At 42.9% G+C, this 19,114-nt stretch overlaps 1 protein-coding gene across 1 annotated transcript in view; it reads left to right on the top strand.

Moving 5' to 3' along the window:
- Positions 1-19,114, top strand: part of RYR3 (ryanodine receptor 3) — an 886,248-nt gene that overhangs the window by 383,596 nt on the left and 483,538 nt on the right. The window contains exons 26-28 of the mRNA XM_069732389.1: positions 2,231-2,378; positions 5,133-5,338; positions 5,742-5,916. Of these exons, the coding sequence (XP_069588490.1) occupies positions 2,231-2,378; positions 5,133-5,338; positions 5,742-5,916 (529 nt within the window). The remainder of the gene's footprint in view (positions 1-2,230; positions 2,379-5,132; positions 5,339-5,741; positions 5,917-19,114) is intronic.

The following is a 19,114-nucleotide window of genomic DNA, read 5'->3' as shown; positions in this document are numbered from 1 at the left end:
CTTTCTCCCTATATCTTGAGTTGCCCAAAAACGCCTCCTGCATTCCCTGCCTTGGCTTTTACAGGCTCTGATAGTATCTTCTCATTGTCTGTGTTACACCATGTGATATGATAGTTACAAGGCATTATGGGAAAATCCACATGATTGCACCTGAGATCACGTGAGCTTTTTGTGACTGACGCAGTCTTCTGCAATATGTTAAATGGAGGCAGACTTTTTTTTATATTCATGCAAATTAAATTGAAAATTGTTCGAATTCACCAAATTTCATAAAATTTAATATAAATTTGATTTGCATTGAATCAATTTGATCATCTATAATAATTGATAGTCAACTGAAGTTATCACAAATTATTTTGTTTCCTCAATGTAATGATTGTATGCTTCAAGATTACAAGATAATATTCAATCTTGAGAGATACTGAAGTATAGGAAACATCACGTTAATTAGAAAAAATGTACCGTAGCTGCCATTTGTTAGAATGTAACATTTCTAGCGTGTTTGCTATCTCTTATGATAGACTGTTTATTTTTTTACTAAAGATTGTAATAAGTTATCTACTTATGATCCCAAACAATTTTAATGGCCAATGCCAGCCACTATGAGTTGCATTGTGGAAAGAAAAATCTTACATATTTCTGGGAGATAAATAAAGCTTTAAATCACAGTCTTACGGGCCAATAATGATGTCATAATACAATTACTGGCTCATTTTATTTCTCAGGATTCTTACGTTAACTTCCTTCAATAATACTTTGTCTAAAATGAGGTTAAACATAGTTGCTGAATTCTTTGTCAGCCATCTCTAAATTTCCGTATTATTTAAAGAGAACATGTCACTTGCTTAAAAAAATGACTTAAATACCTTCTAAAAATCCAAGACCTCTCCTGATTCTTTCACTGATTTCTATTTTACCCTGCAAATTGTTTCTTCAGAGAGGAAGAGGACTAGAACTGCAATGCCACCTATAGGAAGTAGCAATCCTAAAAGTCAATATCAACTCTCCAACGAGCCTTGACTCACATGACTTAGGATAAAAGCCAAAGCCTGAATTTCAATATGCAGACACTGTGTTTTGGGTACAGCCCCTCATCATTTTTTCGGGTACAGCCCTTCAGTGCAAAGTGTGAGTTCTGTTTTGCTTTTATCCTAAGTCATTTGACATAGCTTGTTAGAGCGTAGACTTTTAGGATTGCTACTTCCTATAGGTGGCACTAGAGTTCTAGTCCTCTTCCTCTCTGAAGATAAAATTTGCATATTTCCCAGAGGAGCATTGCGGCTTAAAAGTCTCTTCATCTCGGAATGTCAGCCTTGACATGTCACTTTCTGCAAAGAGAAACATTACCCCTATTTTGCCCTGTATCACTACATACATTGTAGTATGAGAAAACTTTTCTGGTAGACCAACTTAACGTTTTTTCAGAGTCTTCTCTGGGGGCATGTGCTTTCACTCCTCCCTTCCAGACACTGCCATTCACATCTTGGCAGCTGGTCTAGCTGTCTATCAAGCTCAGATGCTGCTGAGCTGTGATTGGAAGCGTCTGCAGGAGTGGAAGAAAGCACACACATCAGATAAGTCTCTGAAGAAACGCCCTATTGGCCTGCAAAGCAGAGATTCCACATGCTGTGCTCCAGAAGAAACAAATGTGAATATCTTTGCAATGGAGTGATGCACTAAAAATATGAAAATACCAGCAGAATTAGGTAAACTTGGGGTGGGGGGGGTTACAAGGTATGCAAGTCAATTTATTTGAGCAAGTGACACGTCCTTTTAAAGATTTTTAAGTTAAGATTCCTGTATAATATAAAATCCACAATTACCACTTTGCAACCTTTGTCTAGCGCACACCACAGATCAGGATTATTTCTAAGATCATGTAAAGCTATACTCTCTAGTTTATTCCGGTGAGTTCAAACAGGTAACAAGGAATCACCAAAGGCAACCAATACATATTCACCAGTTTACTGAAATCAGCCTTAAAAAAATTTCGATGTCAGCCATAAAATAATAAAGAAATGCAAAAAAACTAAAGAAAACAAATTTGTGATCCTTATTACTCAAAATAAACTGATTATTAAGGGCTTAGGGAGAAAGAAGGCAAGAAGTGAAAGGCAAAGGCGTTTCTTAAGATTACACCAGAGAGTTGGTTTCCAAATCTCTTTTTTTAACCAAAATACTTTAAAAAAAATATCCGAATGTTTCTAAAACTTATGTCTGATTTGTTTAGGATCTTAAGAACAAACGAAACCCTCGCTTGGTGCCATATGCTTTACTTGATGAACGGACTAAGAAATCAAATCGAGACAGTTTACGTGAAGCTGTCAGAACATTTATTGGATATGGCTATAACATCGAGCCACCTGACCAAGAAATTAGTAAGTTCATAACATAAAAGTCATTTAACTAAGGACCAAAAGTAAAATGTATGAATGATTAGTTAGAAGAGATAAAAGTCAAATCATCCACAAAATCTTTTGGTTTTGGGGGAGATTTGTAAAAATACTTTACTTTGAGAAGGAAAGATGATTTCTCTTTAAAGTCAAATGCACCAGTCTGTTATAAAGATGTGTGTGAGGCCTCTATCAAACATCCATTTTTCATGTGCATATTCCATAGTTTTCACGGATAGAATACATCCATGCAAAAAATCATGGACAAATGTCTTCTTTTTTTTTTACTGGCATCACGGATAAAAAGTACCAACACAAGCCTATGGGTCTGTGAAAATAACTGGCAGTCCGCAGTCTGTGTGCTGTCTGTGATTAACATTGAAATAGATAAGAGAAGCGTTTTAATTTATGTATCCCTACGTGAAAAACACGGAAAGTAATAACTGACCAAAGACTGATCAAATTCAGATCCAAAACAGTGATGACACTTAACATTTTCTGCATATGCGAACAATCATGGACGTCTGAATGAGGCCTAAGGGTGATTCCACGCAAGAACCTATGCATGCCACATACTCCAAAACCCTAAAGTCTAATGTCTCAATGCATTTCCCGAATAAGCAACTGTTTATCAGGGAACCAACAGATGGGTATCAAAAAACATTATTCAGCCAACTACATACTGTGATAAAAGCATCACAATATGTAGTTGGCTGAAGAATGAGTTAAAGTAGCACTCCCATCAAAGTTTTTATCCACTTAAAATATTGCAATCATCATATTATTTGACACCATGTTCTTACAATTACTCAATTTGCTTTTCTACCAATTATTTCTTCTCTTCTCCATTAGGTCTATGACACCAGGTAATTAATAACTGACTAGCCGAATCCTTCTAAGTCATAAGTCACGGCAAAAGTCCTTGACAGGGGGAGGAGGGAGTAGTTGAGTCAGGAGCTGAAGAGGGGGATGATAAATGTAGGGCAGCATCAATAATAAAAAGTTGGTCACACTTGTCAAAATGGGCCCCCCGTCTCTCTAGGGCCCCGGCACTTGCCTGGGTGCTCCGGGTGCTGACACCAGCCCTGCTTCAGTGTATGATGGGCCCCATATATATTGCTCCAAACATTAAAAAAAAGAAATACACACCTCTCGTCGCTGGCTGCTGGTCTGGTCTGGACTCCTCAGCATTGTCGTCTTCCGGCTCTCAGCACTGTGACTGTTCAGGCAGAGGGTGCATAGATGTGACGTCATCGCGCCCTCTGACCTGAACATAACATGCAGAAGATGCGGAAGATGCTGCAGTGGTGCAGCGAGGAGAAGTATCGTAAGTGCCGGGGCCCTAAGCAACTTGCAGGGGGCCCACTCGCGGGCGCTGGCACAGACATCGGGCCCCCATAGCGCGCCGGTGTCCCTGACTGCAAGTAGGACCTTCCGCCTGCTCAGGGTTCTGGTACTTGCCCGGGTGCTGACGCCAGTCCTGGCTGGAGGTTGGATGTGCGAAATGGTACACAATTTTATATTAAACCCTATTTAAAAAAAGATTTTTAATTAAAAAAAACACATGCATTTAAATATAAAAAAGGCCCCAACATCATCCATGCTACAAATGAACAGAAACATTTCTTTACTTTATTTACAAATTCCTTTGCGACTATCACCATTTTGGTTCTTCTGAGAAGCAGTGCCAATTAACTCCTTCCCGAGATGCGCCATACATGTACTGCTGTGTGGGAGCTGCGTTCCTGCAAACAGCAGTACATGTATGGCAGCACGATCGCACGGCTTCATGCTGAGGGCCACGGTGATCAGGTGCGGGTCTCAGCTCTGTGTGAGAGCTGACACCTTGGAGCACTGCCCATGATCGGTGCTAGCACCGATCGCAGGCATGTAACCCTTTCAACGCTGCGGTCAGTAGTGACAGCGACATATGCTAGCACCGATCGCAGGCATTTAACCCTTTCAACGCTGCGGTCAGTAGTGACAGCGACATAAAGGAGAGTCACGCAGGGAATGATTTCCCTGCACGCTCCCATCAGGACCCCCAGCCACAATATGGCCGCTGGGTCCTTCAGGGAAGGTGGTGTGTCAGTGCCTGCTCCTGTAGTAAAACAATGTAAGAAAAAATCTCAGCCAAGTATACTGCACTCATGTACAACTATGAACAAAAAAATTATAATATGAAGTGCCTGCCACATGACCTTTTAGGAGTACTGTCCAGAGAACTAATAGCAGTGACATCAAGAGAACCACCATAATTACAGTGATGGTCATAAAGCTACAGTAAATACATTATTGAATACAAAAATAAAGTATATGATGGATGTTGTCTCTGGGTGAAAGAAAGTAACCTTTGTGATTGCGGACTTGTGGATAGAGGCAGAAAAAGCACAATCGGTACCACTGTACTCTGGTGGCACAAACACTGCACAGTCTCCCCTTCTCAACACTCTACCAAAAATTTAATGATGCAGCAGGTGCCAGAAAAAAATTCACATGTGTATTTTTTGGCTCTTGTTACCATCGATTCAACACCCATGGAATATGGATCCTTGACTTCCAAGTGATAATTTGATGACAGCAAGGTGCTTCCTTTCTCATAGCGCTTAATAAAAAACCCTTATCAATATTAGAATCGACAATTAACTGTGAGATACATATTTTACCTTATAATGGAATTTGGCATTTTTCACAATCATATTTGCTGACGTTTTTCTTAATTTATATTCTGCTCTGCAGCTGACCAAATGATGGAGAGAGTCAGCATTGATAAGATTCGCTTCTTTAGGGTGGAACAGACCTATGCTGTGAAGTCCGGAAAATGGTATTTTGAGTTTGAGGTAGTGACCGGAGGCGATATGCGCGTAGGCTGGGCCAGACCCTGCTGCAGACCAGATATCGAACTTGGAGCTGACGATCGAGCATTTGTATTTGAAGGAAGCAGAGTAAGTGACCTCACTATTCAGCACACTGTACAACATGTGACATTGCCTTTAAGCTACTTAGTTCATACTGAGGTTTACATCACATAATACCCCAAATAAAGAGGTTTTAATTTATACTGTGATAGTTTATCTATTGCTAGTGTAACCTTCCCCAAAAAATGATCAATTACAAAAAAAAATCAATTTCTTACCTTACAGAAACTTTGTGGATGAAGGTGTGTAAATTATTCTATATTCCAACCAAGGGGCAATATTGTCTGTCCGTGCCCAAGTGTTGTCTGCCCGTGCCCAAGTGTCTTCAGGATAAAAAAAAAGTCTTTAGTAGTAGAAAAATGTGAGGAGGGTAAAAAGTAATAAACTATACATATATCATAGAAGGCAACTTGTATTATACTATTGACAGGGCCACTGTTGGAACATGGGAAGCTCATTCTTTGGTCGAAACTGGCAGCCCGGAGATGTGGTGGGATCCATGATTAATTTGGAAGACAAATCAATGATTTTCACTTTAAATGGAGAACTTCTCATCACTAATCAAGGGTCTGAGCTGGCATTTGCTGACTTTGAAATTGAGAATGGTAAGTATGACTAAGACTCTTTTGGATATTGTGAGCACTTGCACTCCACTGTCATAGGTAGCAACAAGCTTATTAGTGTGGTTTTGGAGTGTAGGTAGAAATTACCACACAAACGTGATGAAAACATAAAGGCTCCACGCAGATGATTTTGGGCACAGGATGATGCAATCGATTGTAAAAGCTATTTGGTTTTGCAGCATCTTCTCCAATTCCTGCTTTGTAATAAGTTAGAAGAAAAAAGCACAAGTTAGGAAATAAGCCTCACCATGTGATGAATGGATGGTTGCTTCTTAAAAATGCAGCCAGAATCCAGGTCCGTTGACCATTGGAAACAGTTAGGACAAAAAAGGGAAAAATGATGCATGAGCTGAATATGAATAAAATTAGATTTTTATTTCATTCCATTAGAAGGGAATGGTTTTGTCCAGACAAGTTAAAAAGAATCCAACATCCTAACACGTTTCTGGCCGTAGCCCTTAGTCATATAAAATATTAAATGCGATACAGAAAAAAAATCTAAATGGCAAAATCTTTGTTTTTTGTTGTTGCTTCACATCCCTAAAAAGTGTAATTAAAAAAGCAGGAAAGAAATATATCTTGGTGCCGTGTTAGCCAGTAGATAGAAAAATATTTAGAATTGAGAGTAGAATATTAGAATATTTAGAATTGAGAGTCTCGAAAGCTTGCAATTTGTTACCATCTTTTCAGTTAGCCATTAAAAGGTATCAACCACTGAGGACTCTCAGTTCTAAATATTTTTCTAATTAAAAAAGCAGTAATTTGAATGGACACCAAAAGGTTATCAATAAAAACTATAGCAGCCCAGCAAAAAAAAAAAAAAACAAGCCCATACAGTGGCAAAGTTTGGGCACCCCTGGTCAAAATTACTATTATTGTGAACAGTTATCCCCTTCCCAACTTTTCATATGCCCAGTACCTCATGGTTGGGAAGTGCTTCCAGACATTGGACGTACTAGGTACATCATGGCGATCCCCACCAGATGATCAGCTGATGCTGATACTCTGCTCTCACTGCCAGGAGCGGTGCCCACACTGCTTCAAGCAGTTTAACTCCCTAAATGCTATGATCGATATCGATCGCATCATTTAGAAAGCAGACAGAGGGTGGGAGCCCCCTCTACCATCTAATCGGCGCCTTTGTGATGTCATCGCAGAGGGCCGGTCATAGCCATGGTGACCTGGTTTCGCCCCTTAGACTATGAGCAGAACATGGTCTAATTGGCTTGTGTCAAGGCAGCACTCACAGCTATAAACCATTGCAATAACAATGATGAGGCTGCTGAAAGTCAAAGCCCTGTAAATCTGAAATGTGTGATTCAGGCAGAACCTCAGATGGAAGATTCCCCATAATGAGGCAGATGTAGGCACTGTGGACTCTGTTTGGCCTGTGATCTGGTGCTATCCATCTTTTTAGGCTTGAATAAAAGCGAAGGGTGTCTGCCATAGTTTTGTGGACTTTGAGGCCATACTCAGAGATTTAGATTGAAACCCCAAAGTAAGTGCTCAGCATAGAGCGCCAGATAAATGTGATCCCAAATGTTGTGTAAAATGTTCCCAACAAAAGCTGCAAATTAACCCCTTTCTGACATTAGATGTACTATCCCGTCGAGGTGGTATGGGCCCATATGACCACTGACGGGATAGTACGTCTGACGCGATCAGCCACACTCACAGGGGGAGCACGGCCGATCGCGGCCGGGTGTCAGCTGACTATGACAGCTGACATCCGCCACCATGTGCCAGGAGTGGTCACGGACTGCTCCAGGCACATTAACCTCCAGAGCACTACGATCAAACATGATCACAGCGTTCCGGCGGCATAGGGAAGCATCGCGCAGGAAGGGGGCTCCCTGCGTGCTTCCTTGAGACCCTTGGATCAACGCGATGTGATCGCGTTGCTCCGAGCGTCTCCTCCATCCTCCTCCCTGCAGGCCCCGGATCCAAGATGGGCGCGGGGCTCCTTTTGGGTCCTGCAGGGAGGTGGCTTGCAAGCGCCTGCTCAGACCAGGTGCCAGCAAGCCTCCTGCAGTGCCTGTCAGATCACTGATCTGACACTATGCATTGCAAAGTGTCAGATCAGCGATCTGACACTTTACCATGATGTCCCGCACTGGGATAAAGTAAGAAAGTTAAAAAAAAAATATTTACATGTGTAAAAAAAAAAAAAAAATCTTAAATAAGTTAAAAATATATATATATCGTTCCAATAAATTTATTTCTTTATGTATGGTAAATAAAAAAAACAATAAAAGTACGGTACACATATTTAGTATCACCTCGTCCGTAACGACCCGACCTATAAAACTGTCCCACTAGTTAACCCCCGTTAACCCCTTCAGTGAACACCATAAAAAAAAAAAATAGGCAAAAAACAATGCTTTATCATCATAATGCCGAACAAAAAGTGTAATAAAACGCGATCAAAAAGATGGATATAAATAAACATTGTACTGCCAAAAACATCATCTTGTCTTGCAAAAAACAAGCTGCCATACAGCGTCCTCAGCGAAAAAATAAAAAAATTATAGCCCTCAGAATAAAGCGATGCAAAAATAATTTTTTCTATAAAATAGTTTTTATTGTATAAAAGCGCCTAAACATAAAAAAATTATATAAAAGAGGAATCACTGTAATCATACTGACCCGAAGAATAAAACTGCTTTATCAATTTTACTAAACGTGGAACGGTATAAACGCCCCCCAAAATAAATTCACAAATTGCTGGTTTTTGTTCTTTCTGCCTCCCAAAAAAGGAATAAAAAGCGATAAAAAAAGTCATGTGCCCGAAAAATATACCAATAAAAACGTCAACTCGTCCCGCAAAAAACAAGACCTCAAATGACTCTGTGGACCAAAATATGGACAAATTATAGCTCTCAGAATGTGGTAACACAAAAAATATTTTTTGCAACAAAAAGCATCTTTTAGTGTGTGACAGCTACCAAACATAAAAACCCGCTATTAATAGTACGAGTAAATCAAACCTCCCTTTATCACCGCCTTAGTTAGGGAAAATAATAAAATTAAAAATGTATTTATTTCCATTTTCCCATTAGGGTTAGGGTTGGGGCTAAAGTTAGGGTTAGGGTTGGGGCTAAAGTTAGGGTTGGGGCTAAAGTTAGGTTTGGGGTCAGAGTTGGGGTTAGGGTTAGAGTTGAGGTTAAGGTTTGGATTACGTTTACGGTTGGGTTAGGGGTGTGTCAGGGTTAGGGGTATGGTTAGAGTTGGGATTAGGGTTAGGGGTGTGGTTAGGTTGGGATTAGGGTTGGGTGTGTGTTGGGGATAGGGTTGGAGTTAGAATTGGGAGGTTTCCACTGTTTAAGCATACCAGGGGCACTGCAAATGCAACATGACGTCCTATCTCAATCCATACAATTATGCATTGAAAAAGTAAAATGGTGCTCCTTCCCTTCCGAGCTCTGCCGTGCACCCAAACAGTGGTTTACCCCCATATATGTGGTATCAGCATACTCAGGACAAATTGGACAACAACTTTTGGGGTCCATTTTCTCCTGTTACCCTTGGGAAAATTCAAAACTGGGGGGCTAAAAAATCATTTTTGTGGAAAAAAAGGATTTTTTATTTTCACAACTCTGCGTTATAAACTTTAGTGAAACACTTGGGGGGTTCAAAGTGCTCACCACACATCTAGATAAGTTCCTAGGGGGGCCTAGTTTCCAAAATGGGGTCAGTTATGGGGGGTTTCTACTGTTTAGGTACATCAGGAGCTTTGCAAATGCAACATGACGCATGCAGACCATTCAATCAAAGTCTGCATTCCAAAACAACACTTCTTCCCTTCCGAGCTCTTCCATGCGCCCAAACAGTACTTTTCTCCCTCATATGGTGTATCAGCGTACTCAGTACAAATTGACCAACAACATTTGGGATCCAATTTCTCCAGATACCCTTGGGAAAATACAAAATTGGGGGCTAAAAGATCATTTTTGTGGAAAAAAAATATTTTTTATTTTTACGGCTCTACATTATAAACATCTGTGAAGCACTTGGAGGTTCAAAGTGCTCACCACACATCTAGATAAGTTTCTTAAGGGGTCTACTTTTCAAAATGGTGTCACTTGTGGGGGATTTCAATGTTTAGGCACATCAGTGGCTCTCCAAACGAGACATGGTGTCCTATCTCAATTCCAACCAATTTTGCATTGAAAAGTCAAATGGCGCTTCTTCCCTTCTGAGCTCTGCCATGTGCCCAAACAGTGGTTTACCCCCACATATGGGGTATCAGCGTACTCAGGACAAATTGCACAACAATGATTGTGGTCCAATTTCTCCTGTTACTCTTGGGAAAATAAAAAATTAGGGGCGAAAAATCATTTTTGTGAAAAAAATAAGATTTTTTATTTTTACGGCTCTACATTATACACTTCTGTGAAGTACTTGGGGGTTCAAAGTGCTCACTACACATCTAGATAAGTTCCTTAGGGGGTCGACTTTCCAAAATGGTGTCACTTTTGGGGGTTTCCACTGGTTAGGGACATCAGGGGCTCTTCAAACGCGACATGGCGTCCTATCTCAATTCCAAAAATTGAGAAATTGCTCGTCAACTTTTAACCCTTATAACTCCCCCCAAAAAAATGTTGGTTCCAAAATTGTGCTGATGTAAAGTAGACATGTGGGAAATGTTACTTATTAAGTATTTTGTGTAACATATCTCTGCGATTTAAGGGCATGAAAATTCAAAGTTAGAAAATTGCAAAATTTTCAAAATTTTCACCAAATTTCAGGTTTTTTCACAAATACATTTTACCACTAACATGAAGTACAATATGTCATGAGAAAACAGTGTCAGAATCACCAGGATCCGTTGAAGCGTTCCAGAGTTATAACTTCATAAAGGGACAGTGGTCAGAATTGTAAAAATTGTCCCGGTCATTAACATGCAAACCACCCTTGGGGGTACAGGGGTTAATTCACAAAAAAAGCAAGTACCCACTCAGGTCTGTAATCTGTTAACATGTTAGCATCCATATGTTTGGCATTTCTGTAGCGATGAGAGCTTGCCTAGTTTACGGGTGCATGTTTCCAGAAACACAAGCTTGGCATAACCTACTGGGCACTACAACGTACTGGGCACTACAACGACTGTTTGCAATTTACTCCGCAACATCCACTGCTTGTTGCTTTTGGAAAACACCCATGAACTCAAAGTTGTTACTATCCCTATGGATAAATTCCCAAAGGGTATAATTTCCAAAATAAGGTGTGAGGCAGTGACCAGTGTTACATGTAGTTGTCGCTGTTGTTCCCCACAGGATGCATACAGAGGTGTATTGAGGCCATGGGAGTGCACTGCAATCACAGGTGTAGCTGTTATTGCAATGCAGAATAAAGCCGGGGTCACACTTGCAAGTGTGATATGAGAAACTCGCGCTGGTATTTCTATGCAGCCGTACGCTCTGGTCCGAGTGCCAGCGGCAGTGCCGGGTATTGATGCGGGAAACTCGCATCACACTTGCAAGTGTGACCCCGGCCTAAAAGTGAGTATTAGTCCTGGGCATGCTATGTGTCCACGGCACATTTAAGAAAACCTGCTCTGGGCTTTTGTGCTTTGAATCAGACTGCAGAATAGTAGTGGTGCAGTCTGTTTCATTCCTGGCTGGATTTTCCATGTGGCTGAAGGCCAAAGATTCTAGTTAAAAATCCTGCAGTAATGGGTTTGGGTGTGTCGGGTTCAGTGTCACTGTCAGTCTGGTGTTGGCAGGAGTACAGAGCAGGAGGCTCTGCAGAACTCCATCTGTGTGAGGCAGCACAGGCAAGCAGAGCCAAACAGCCAAGGCAGCTGAAAGGACTGGCACCCACACCATACACAGCAGTGCAGTCGCCCACAGCAACTGGTCTCGGTGGTGGACTGGCGTGTTTATCGGCTGCAAACTGGAGGATATGGTTCCGGCTGCGATCCGGAGGATCTCTATCATGTACTGTGAAGTGCTGTGAGTTGAACATTTATACGGCGATGCAGTCGCCCACTGCAACAAGTCATTAAGGTGAACTGGACTGGGGTGTTTATTGGCTGTAATCCAGAGGATATGGTTCCCGGCTGCGATCCGAAGGCGTTTTGCTTTGATCTTTGCTGGGTCACTGCCTCATCAGTACACAGGGTTCTACCGCTGCACTACAAGGGTCACTCGAGGGGGTATTCTACTTTTTTAGCATTTAGGGGCCCTGAATATGAAGACCGAAGACTAATCTCGGAAAATCTGTGATCCAGGAGGCAAATAGCATTCTGTCTCTCCTGAGTCTCGCCGTATGGCTAAGCATTACTTTATAGCCACATATGGGGTATTTCTGCATTCAGCAGAAATTGTGGGACACAGTTTGATGCCATTTTTACCCATTTCTCCTTGTGAAAATAAAAAATCTGGGGCTAAAACAAAATTTTGGTGGTAAAAATGAAATAATTTTTTCTTCACTTTCCAATGGTATAAAATTATGTGACACACCAGTGGTGTCAATATGATCACTGCCCCCTAGATGAATTAATTGAGAGGTGTAGTGTGTAAAAAGGGTCATTTAGGGGGGGGGGGTTCTGCTTTTCTGGCACCTCGGGCCCTCCAGTGGGTCATGGCACCCACAAGCTGTAACAGTAAAATCTGCAAATATGGAGCTACTTCCCTTCTGGGCTTTGCACTGTGCCTCAAAATTTGTTCCAGATTACATGTAGGATAATGGCATACTCAGGAGAAATCTTTACAACAAATTGAGGTCCATTTTTTCCTATTAGCCCTTGGAATAATTAAAAACTTTGGGCTAAAACAATGTTTTAGTGCTAAAAATTTAATTATTCTTTCTTCATCACCCAATGGTTTAAAATTCTTTGAGTCACATCTAGTGTCAATATGATCACTGCATGTCTAGATGTGACATAGCACTCTGATTTATTAAGGGCATACAAATTAAAAGCTTGAAAATTGATAAATTTTTGCCAAATTTCTTATTTTTTCACAAATAAACTCAAGTCATATCGAAGAAATTTTACCACAATAATTAAGTGCAATATGTCATGAGAAATCAATCTCAGAATCAGTGGGATCCGTTTAAGCATTCCAAAATTATTACCACATAAAGTGACAATGGTCAGAACTGTAAAACTTGGCTTGGTCATGAAGGTGAAATCCACTTGTGCAGTCATCAAAGCAAAAGGTGGCTACTTTGAAGAACCTAGAATATAATACATTTTCAGTTGTTTCACACTTTTTTGTTAAGTATATAATTCTACATGTGTTAATTCATAGTTTTGATGCCTTCAGTGTCAATTTACAATTTTCATAGTCATGAAAATACAGAAAAATCTTTAAATGAGAAGGTGTGTCCAAACTTTTGGTCTGTACTGTATATTGCCTAAAATACAAAGGAAATGTGTCTTCTTTAACATTAGCCCTTTTAGAGATCATTTCATCTTCAACTTGCTTAACTGTTCACAAAAACAGTCATTTTGACCGGAACATAAAAAATATGGTGACCAACTGTATTTTTCTTGTTACCCTTTAAGGATTGGTCCTAATTTGGCCTTAAAGGGACACTGTCACCCCCTCCAGCCGTTATAAACTAAAAGAGCCACCTTGTGCAGCAGTAATGCTGCATTCTAACAAGGTGGCTCTTTTAGTTTTTGCTTCTGTTATTCCCTCAATAAAGCGTTTTATAATTTTCCCCAAATACCTATCTTTGTACCTGGAGGCACGTCTGAAGCCTCCTCTTTGAAGTGCCCAACTGCCATCACTCATCTCTTCTGGGGCAATTGTCACCGCCCCCTCATCGCTGTTACCGTCCGAAATCCGGCGCCTGCGCTCTGCTCTTCTGCCTGGAGCAGGCGCATATGGCCGTCCTAGCTCTGATGCCGGGTTCCGGTCTGCGCCTGTGCTGGCAGTGCGGCCACCCTGTTACTGAATCCCCGCACTGTGTTATGTGTTATGCATTATGCACAGTGCGGGGCTGGGATTCCTGGGCATGCGCACTGCGCTTGTCAGGCGCCCCCCCAGGTCCCCCGCCTTATAGCGTGCAGCTGATCCATCCTTGCAGGAATATACAAGTATCCTTACCGGCGATTGGAAGGAGGATGGATCAGCTGCACAGACCGACGCTGGAAGGCGGGGGACCTGGGGGAGCGTCTGACAAGCGCAGTGCGCATGCCCAGGAATCCCAGCCCCGCACTGTGCATAATGCATAACACAGTGCGGGGATTCAGTAACAGGGTGGCCGCACTGCCCGCACAGGCGCAGACCGGAACCCGGCATCAGAGCTAGGACGGCCAATGCTCTATGCGCCTGCTCCAGGCAGAAGAGCAGAGCGCAGGCGCCGGATTTCGGACGGTAACAGCGCTGAGGGGGCGGCAACAATCGCCCCAGAAGAGATGAGTGACGGCAGTTGGGTGCTTCAAAGAGGAGGCTTCAGACCTGCCTCCAGGTACAAAGATAGGTATTTGGGGAAAATTATAAAACGCTTTAATGAGGGAATAACAGAAGCAAAAACTAAAAGAGCCACCTTGTTAGAATGCAGCATTACTGCTGCACAAGGTGGCTCTTTTAGTTTATAACGGCTGGAGAGGGGTGACAGTGGCCCTTTAATCCTTTCACGATGTATAACATATTTATGTCACAGGTTGGGTTGCTTTGTATGGAGCGGGCACATGAGCTGAGCCTGCACAATACCATGAAGATGCCAATTATATTACACTGCTGACATCTTCCTGAAATAGAGTATATTAAACCATCAAATCAAATTTATTAAATCTTTTAAGCATTAAAAATTATATTCCAAATCAGAGTATAACTAACCAAGCAGAAAAAATGTAAGGGGATAATAAACATGAGTATAACCAATGGCACAAAAAAAATAATTACGGTAATATGTATCAGAGCACAGTTCATAAAAGGTTAAAATTTGTGCAAAAGCAAAGCAGCATTTGAAGGGTGTAAGATAAACACCAAAAAAAGTCCTAGCGAAATCCAATCTTTTACTCCAAGTGTCCTATATAGGGTACTATGCTCATGTGAGAAGGAGATTTTGAGTTGAATGGTTTTTCAGGAAATGCTACTAAAAGCTGAGGTGCTTGCTGTGCAAAGAGGCAAAAAGTAATGAAAAAGTGCATGTGCCTGGCTGTTACTTACATGATAATTTAAGGAGTAGACACCAACCTGCCGCCTCTACGCGTGTTTCACCATGTCTTTATCAGGAGTTGCTCTGATTAGGTATTCATCTGTATGGCTCCTGCCTCCTATTTTACATGAATATATATATTATGATAACTTCTTCAGGCAGGCGGCAGCACCTGTTCTGCAGCATAATCGCATGTATAATATGCACTTAATTATTTTATTTGATGCTATAAATAAATTCATTAAAAAAAATCTGTCTCATAATGAATCCAGCCGCACCTGCGCAGTAGCAGCTATTAGATCGCCTATAGATGCTACTGCGTAGGTGCCAGCGGCGCCACCTTGCTAGAAAAAAAATTGTCTCTACTAAGATGGCGCTGGCCATGCCTAAGCAGTAGTATCTATCAGCAATCCAGTAGCTGCCATTGCGCTGGCATGGACAGCGTCATTATGAGACAGAATTTTTTTTAAATTAATTTATTCATAGCATCAAATAAAAGAAATAAATGCACATTATACATGCGATCATGCTGCAGCTCAGGCGCCTGCCTGCTGCAAGTGATTTTTAAAAAAATGTATATATAATATTATGTAAAATCGGGGGCAGGTCACTGAGGGATCAGTGACCTGTCAGCATTCTTCATTATGAAGTGCTAAGCAGAGCACCACATAAAGGCCCCTCACTGAAGCATGAGCATATTATTAACTCAAAACTGAAAATAAAGATTAAACAACAACCACAAGACAGATTTCATCACCCCAGATCAGAGGCATAGCTGGGGTTTTGGTTCAGGGGGCGAAGCTTCTGAGTGGGCCCCTACCCAGGTAACCTTCATTACAATTCGGTGATGCCCCCTAATAGTGGAGGAGAATCTCAGCAGATGACCACGCTATTACTGAAGATAATCTCTATATAACGACCAACATGGATATTACCACCATATGGTCAGTGGTAAATACCAGCCCTGCAGAACATATAAGAGATCACAGCACAGTTACAGATAATGTCTTACCGCTGATGTTCTCTGATGGAATCGTTCACTTTTCCCGTCTTTTCCATCTGGTCCAGACCGACATGACAACTTCTTCCAGCCAGGACTCGTCTGCAGAGAATACAACACAGACACATTTCACTTCTCACATTCCAGCCATCACCATCTATTCCCAACCTACACAAACCCCTTATCCTGCTAATATCCCAATACTGAGCTGCTGCTGCCGTATGTGTCCCTATTACTGCACCTGATACCCCAATACTGAGCCGCTGCTGCTATATGTGTCCCTATTACTGTACCTGCTGTGCAGTTCTCTGTGCCTTCTAAATTCTAAAGCAACCCTCTAGAATATAGTAATGCCGGGTGCAAGTGCCCTAGAAAACAGTGCCCACATTTTTCTCCATAGAAAGTAATGTTGTCATGTGTGCCCCTTTGATAGTCACAGTAACCTGAGATCCCCTATAACAAGAAGTGCCCACTTTACATTTAATAATGCCCCGGGTCTCCCCCCTGTACAGCTCCCCTATACAGTACAATGCCCCCTCACTGTATAGTACCATCCACACAGTATACTGACCCCTTAGTAGCCCCCAAACTGTTTGATGGCTCCAACACTGTATGATGACCCCTTCACTGTAATCTTCACACTGTATGATGGCCCACCAGATGGCCTCCATATAGTATAATGCACCAGATCATCCTAAATATAGTAAAATGCAATCCCCATAGGTCTCCATATAGTATAATGCACTCCCCATAAGCCTCCATATAGTATAATGCACTCCCCATAGGCAGACTCTATAGCACAAGACAGCACCCTTATAGGCAGACCCAGTAATATAAGACAGCACCCCATAGGCAGACCCTGTACTATAAGGCAGCACCCCATAGGCAGATTCTAAAATATAAGGCAACACCCATATGGGCAGACCCTGTAGTATAAGGCAGCCCCCCATTTGCAGACTCTAGTAAAAGGCAGCACCCCATAGGCAGACCCTGTAGTATAAGGCAGCACCCCATAGGCAGGCCCTGTAGTAAAAGACAGTACCCCCATAGGCAGATTCTGAAGTTTATGCAGCACCCATATAGGCAGATCCTGAAATATAAGGCAGCCCCCTATAGGCAGATCCTGAAGTATAAGGCGGCCCCCCATAGGCAGATCCTGAAGTATAAGGATGTTAGGACTGGTGGAACGCACCAAGAAAGATGTAATAGATGCGTTCGCAGTCCGGGGTCCACCGTGCAGGTAAAAACCTGCTGCTAGTAAATGGCAGCGTAATATGGCGGTGGAAGCGAACCCGGTAAAACCACAGGTCCGCAATACCGCACTAAAGAGTGCAAGCAAGGAGTCAGCGAACACAACCCCAAGACACAGGATTGAAGTCCGATTAGACCACTTGCTGACACAACACCGCAACAGGGTGTGTTAGGCAACTCTTATAATTAGAGCACCGAAGTGCGAACTGTGCCGTGCTGGCAGGCACCACTAAGCACCCAGACGTGGGTCAGGAAGCGCACTACTGGCGCGTAGCGCCGCACTGGCGGTCACAGCAATAGACGCTGATACGTGTGTGACACGTTGAGTGATTAGTCGGGCCCTAGATAGCAGCCATACTCCATACGCGAACAGTCATACAATAGGGTAGGGGTATTTAATGAACGACTTGCACTCACAACAAACACACGTATTCAATTGTAAGACAATACTAGCGCATGGCCGTGCGGTCATGCGCAGTTTATATAGCAGCAGCACAGGAAGTGGCTACAGTACCTTTGCCCTTCCAAGACCTGCCAAAAGGACCAATGGAATGTGCTGCAGAGCCTGAGCACATGACCCTCGATCTCCAACGGGAGATCTTACCCTGGACATGCTCAGTACGTGCAGACAAGGACTTAGTCCCAGAGAAGTCCGCTCGCTGCTGACCAGCACTGACTTTAATGGCAGAGACTGGAGAAGCAGCAGTAACTCTCAGAACAGAGTGAGAATGAGCAAGACGCTGGGACCGACGTCTTTGCTGAGCAGACTCCACTGCGGCTGGACAAGAATGGGAGACTGCAGCGGAGGTGGCTCGAGATTCCCCCTGTGCAGAAGTGGGAACTCGACCCCTAACATTACCCCCCCTCCTAGGGCCCCCCCCTCCTTGGGCCTCGCTACGTTCGAAGGCAGCAATGAGCTGCGGAGCCTGAATGTGCTCAGCAGGCTCCCAGGATCTATCCTCAGGACCGTAACCCCTCCAATCCACCAAATAAAATTTTTTGCCACGAACCACCTTGTACCCCAAGATAGCGTTCACCTCGTAATCGTCCGTAGACGAACCCGACATCCCAGTAGATGACTCAGAAAACCGGGACATGTAGACGGGCTTAAGGAGGGACACGTGAAAGGTGTCGGTGATACCTAGGCGTGGAGGAAGGGCCAGACGGTAAACCACAGGATTAACCTGTTCGAGGACCTTAAAAGGACCTAAGTAGCGAGGTGCAAACTTGGTAGACTCAACTCGCAGCCTGATGTTACGGGCGGAGAGCCACACTAAGTCGCCAGGAGCAAAGGTTGGAGCGGGGCGCCGATGTGCGTCGGCGGAGGACCTCATTCGCTCCTTGGAAGCCTGAATGGCATCCTGAGTGCGATCCCAAATGTCCCGTGCCTCCACAGCCCTGTCTGCCACCCTGGAATCGGCGGAAGACACGGGCATGGGCACAGGTACCCGCGGATGCTGACCATAGTTAAGGAGGAATGGAGTCTGTCCAGTGGAATCAGCGACGGCATTGTTAAGAGCAAACTCCGCCCACGGTAGCAAAGATGCCCAGTCATCCTGCTTAGCCAAAACAAAATGTCGCAGATATGTGACCAAGGTCTGGTTGGCTCTCTCTACCAACCCATTCGTCTCGGGATGATAAGCCGAAGAGAGATTCAACTCGATACTGAGAAGACGACAAAGCTCTCTCCAGAATCGAGACGCAAACTGGGGACCTCGGTCACTGACAATTTTGTCTGGCATACCGTGAAGACGAAAGATGTGTTTGACAAACAACGCTGCCAAGGCCCGTGCAGAAGGTAACCAGGGAAGC

The sequence above is a fragment of the Ranitomeya imitator genome, chromosome 1 (assembly GCF_032444005.1).
Source record: "Ranitomeya imitator isolate aRanImi1 chromosome 1, aRanImi1.pri, whole genome shotgun sequence".
NCBI classification, from domain to species: Eukaryota; Metazoa; Chordata; class Amphibia; order Anura; family Dendrobatidae; genus Ranitomeya; species Ranitomeya imitator.
The sequence above is the reverse complement of the archived record's forward strand: the minus strand, read 5'-3'. Positions and strand labels throughout refer to the sequence as shown.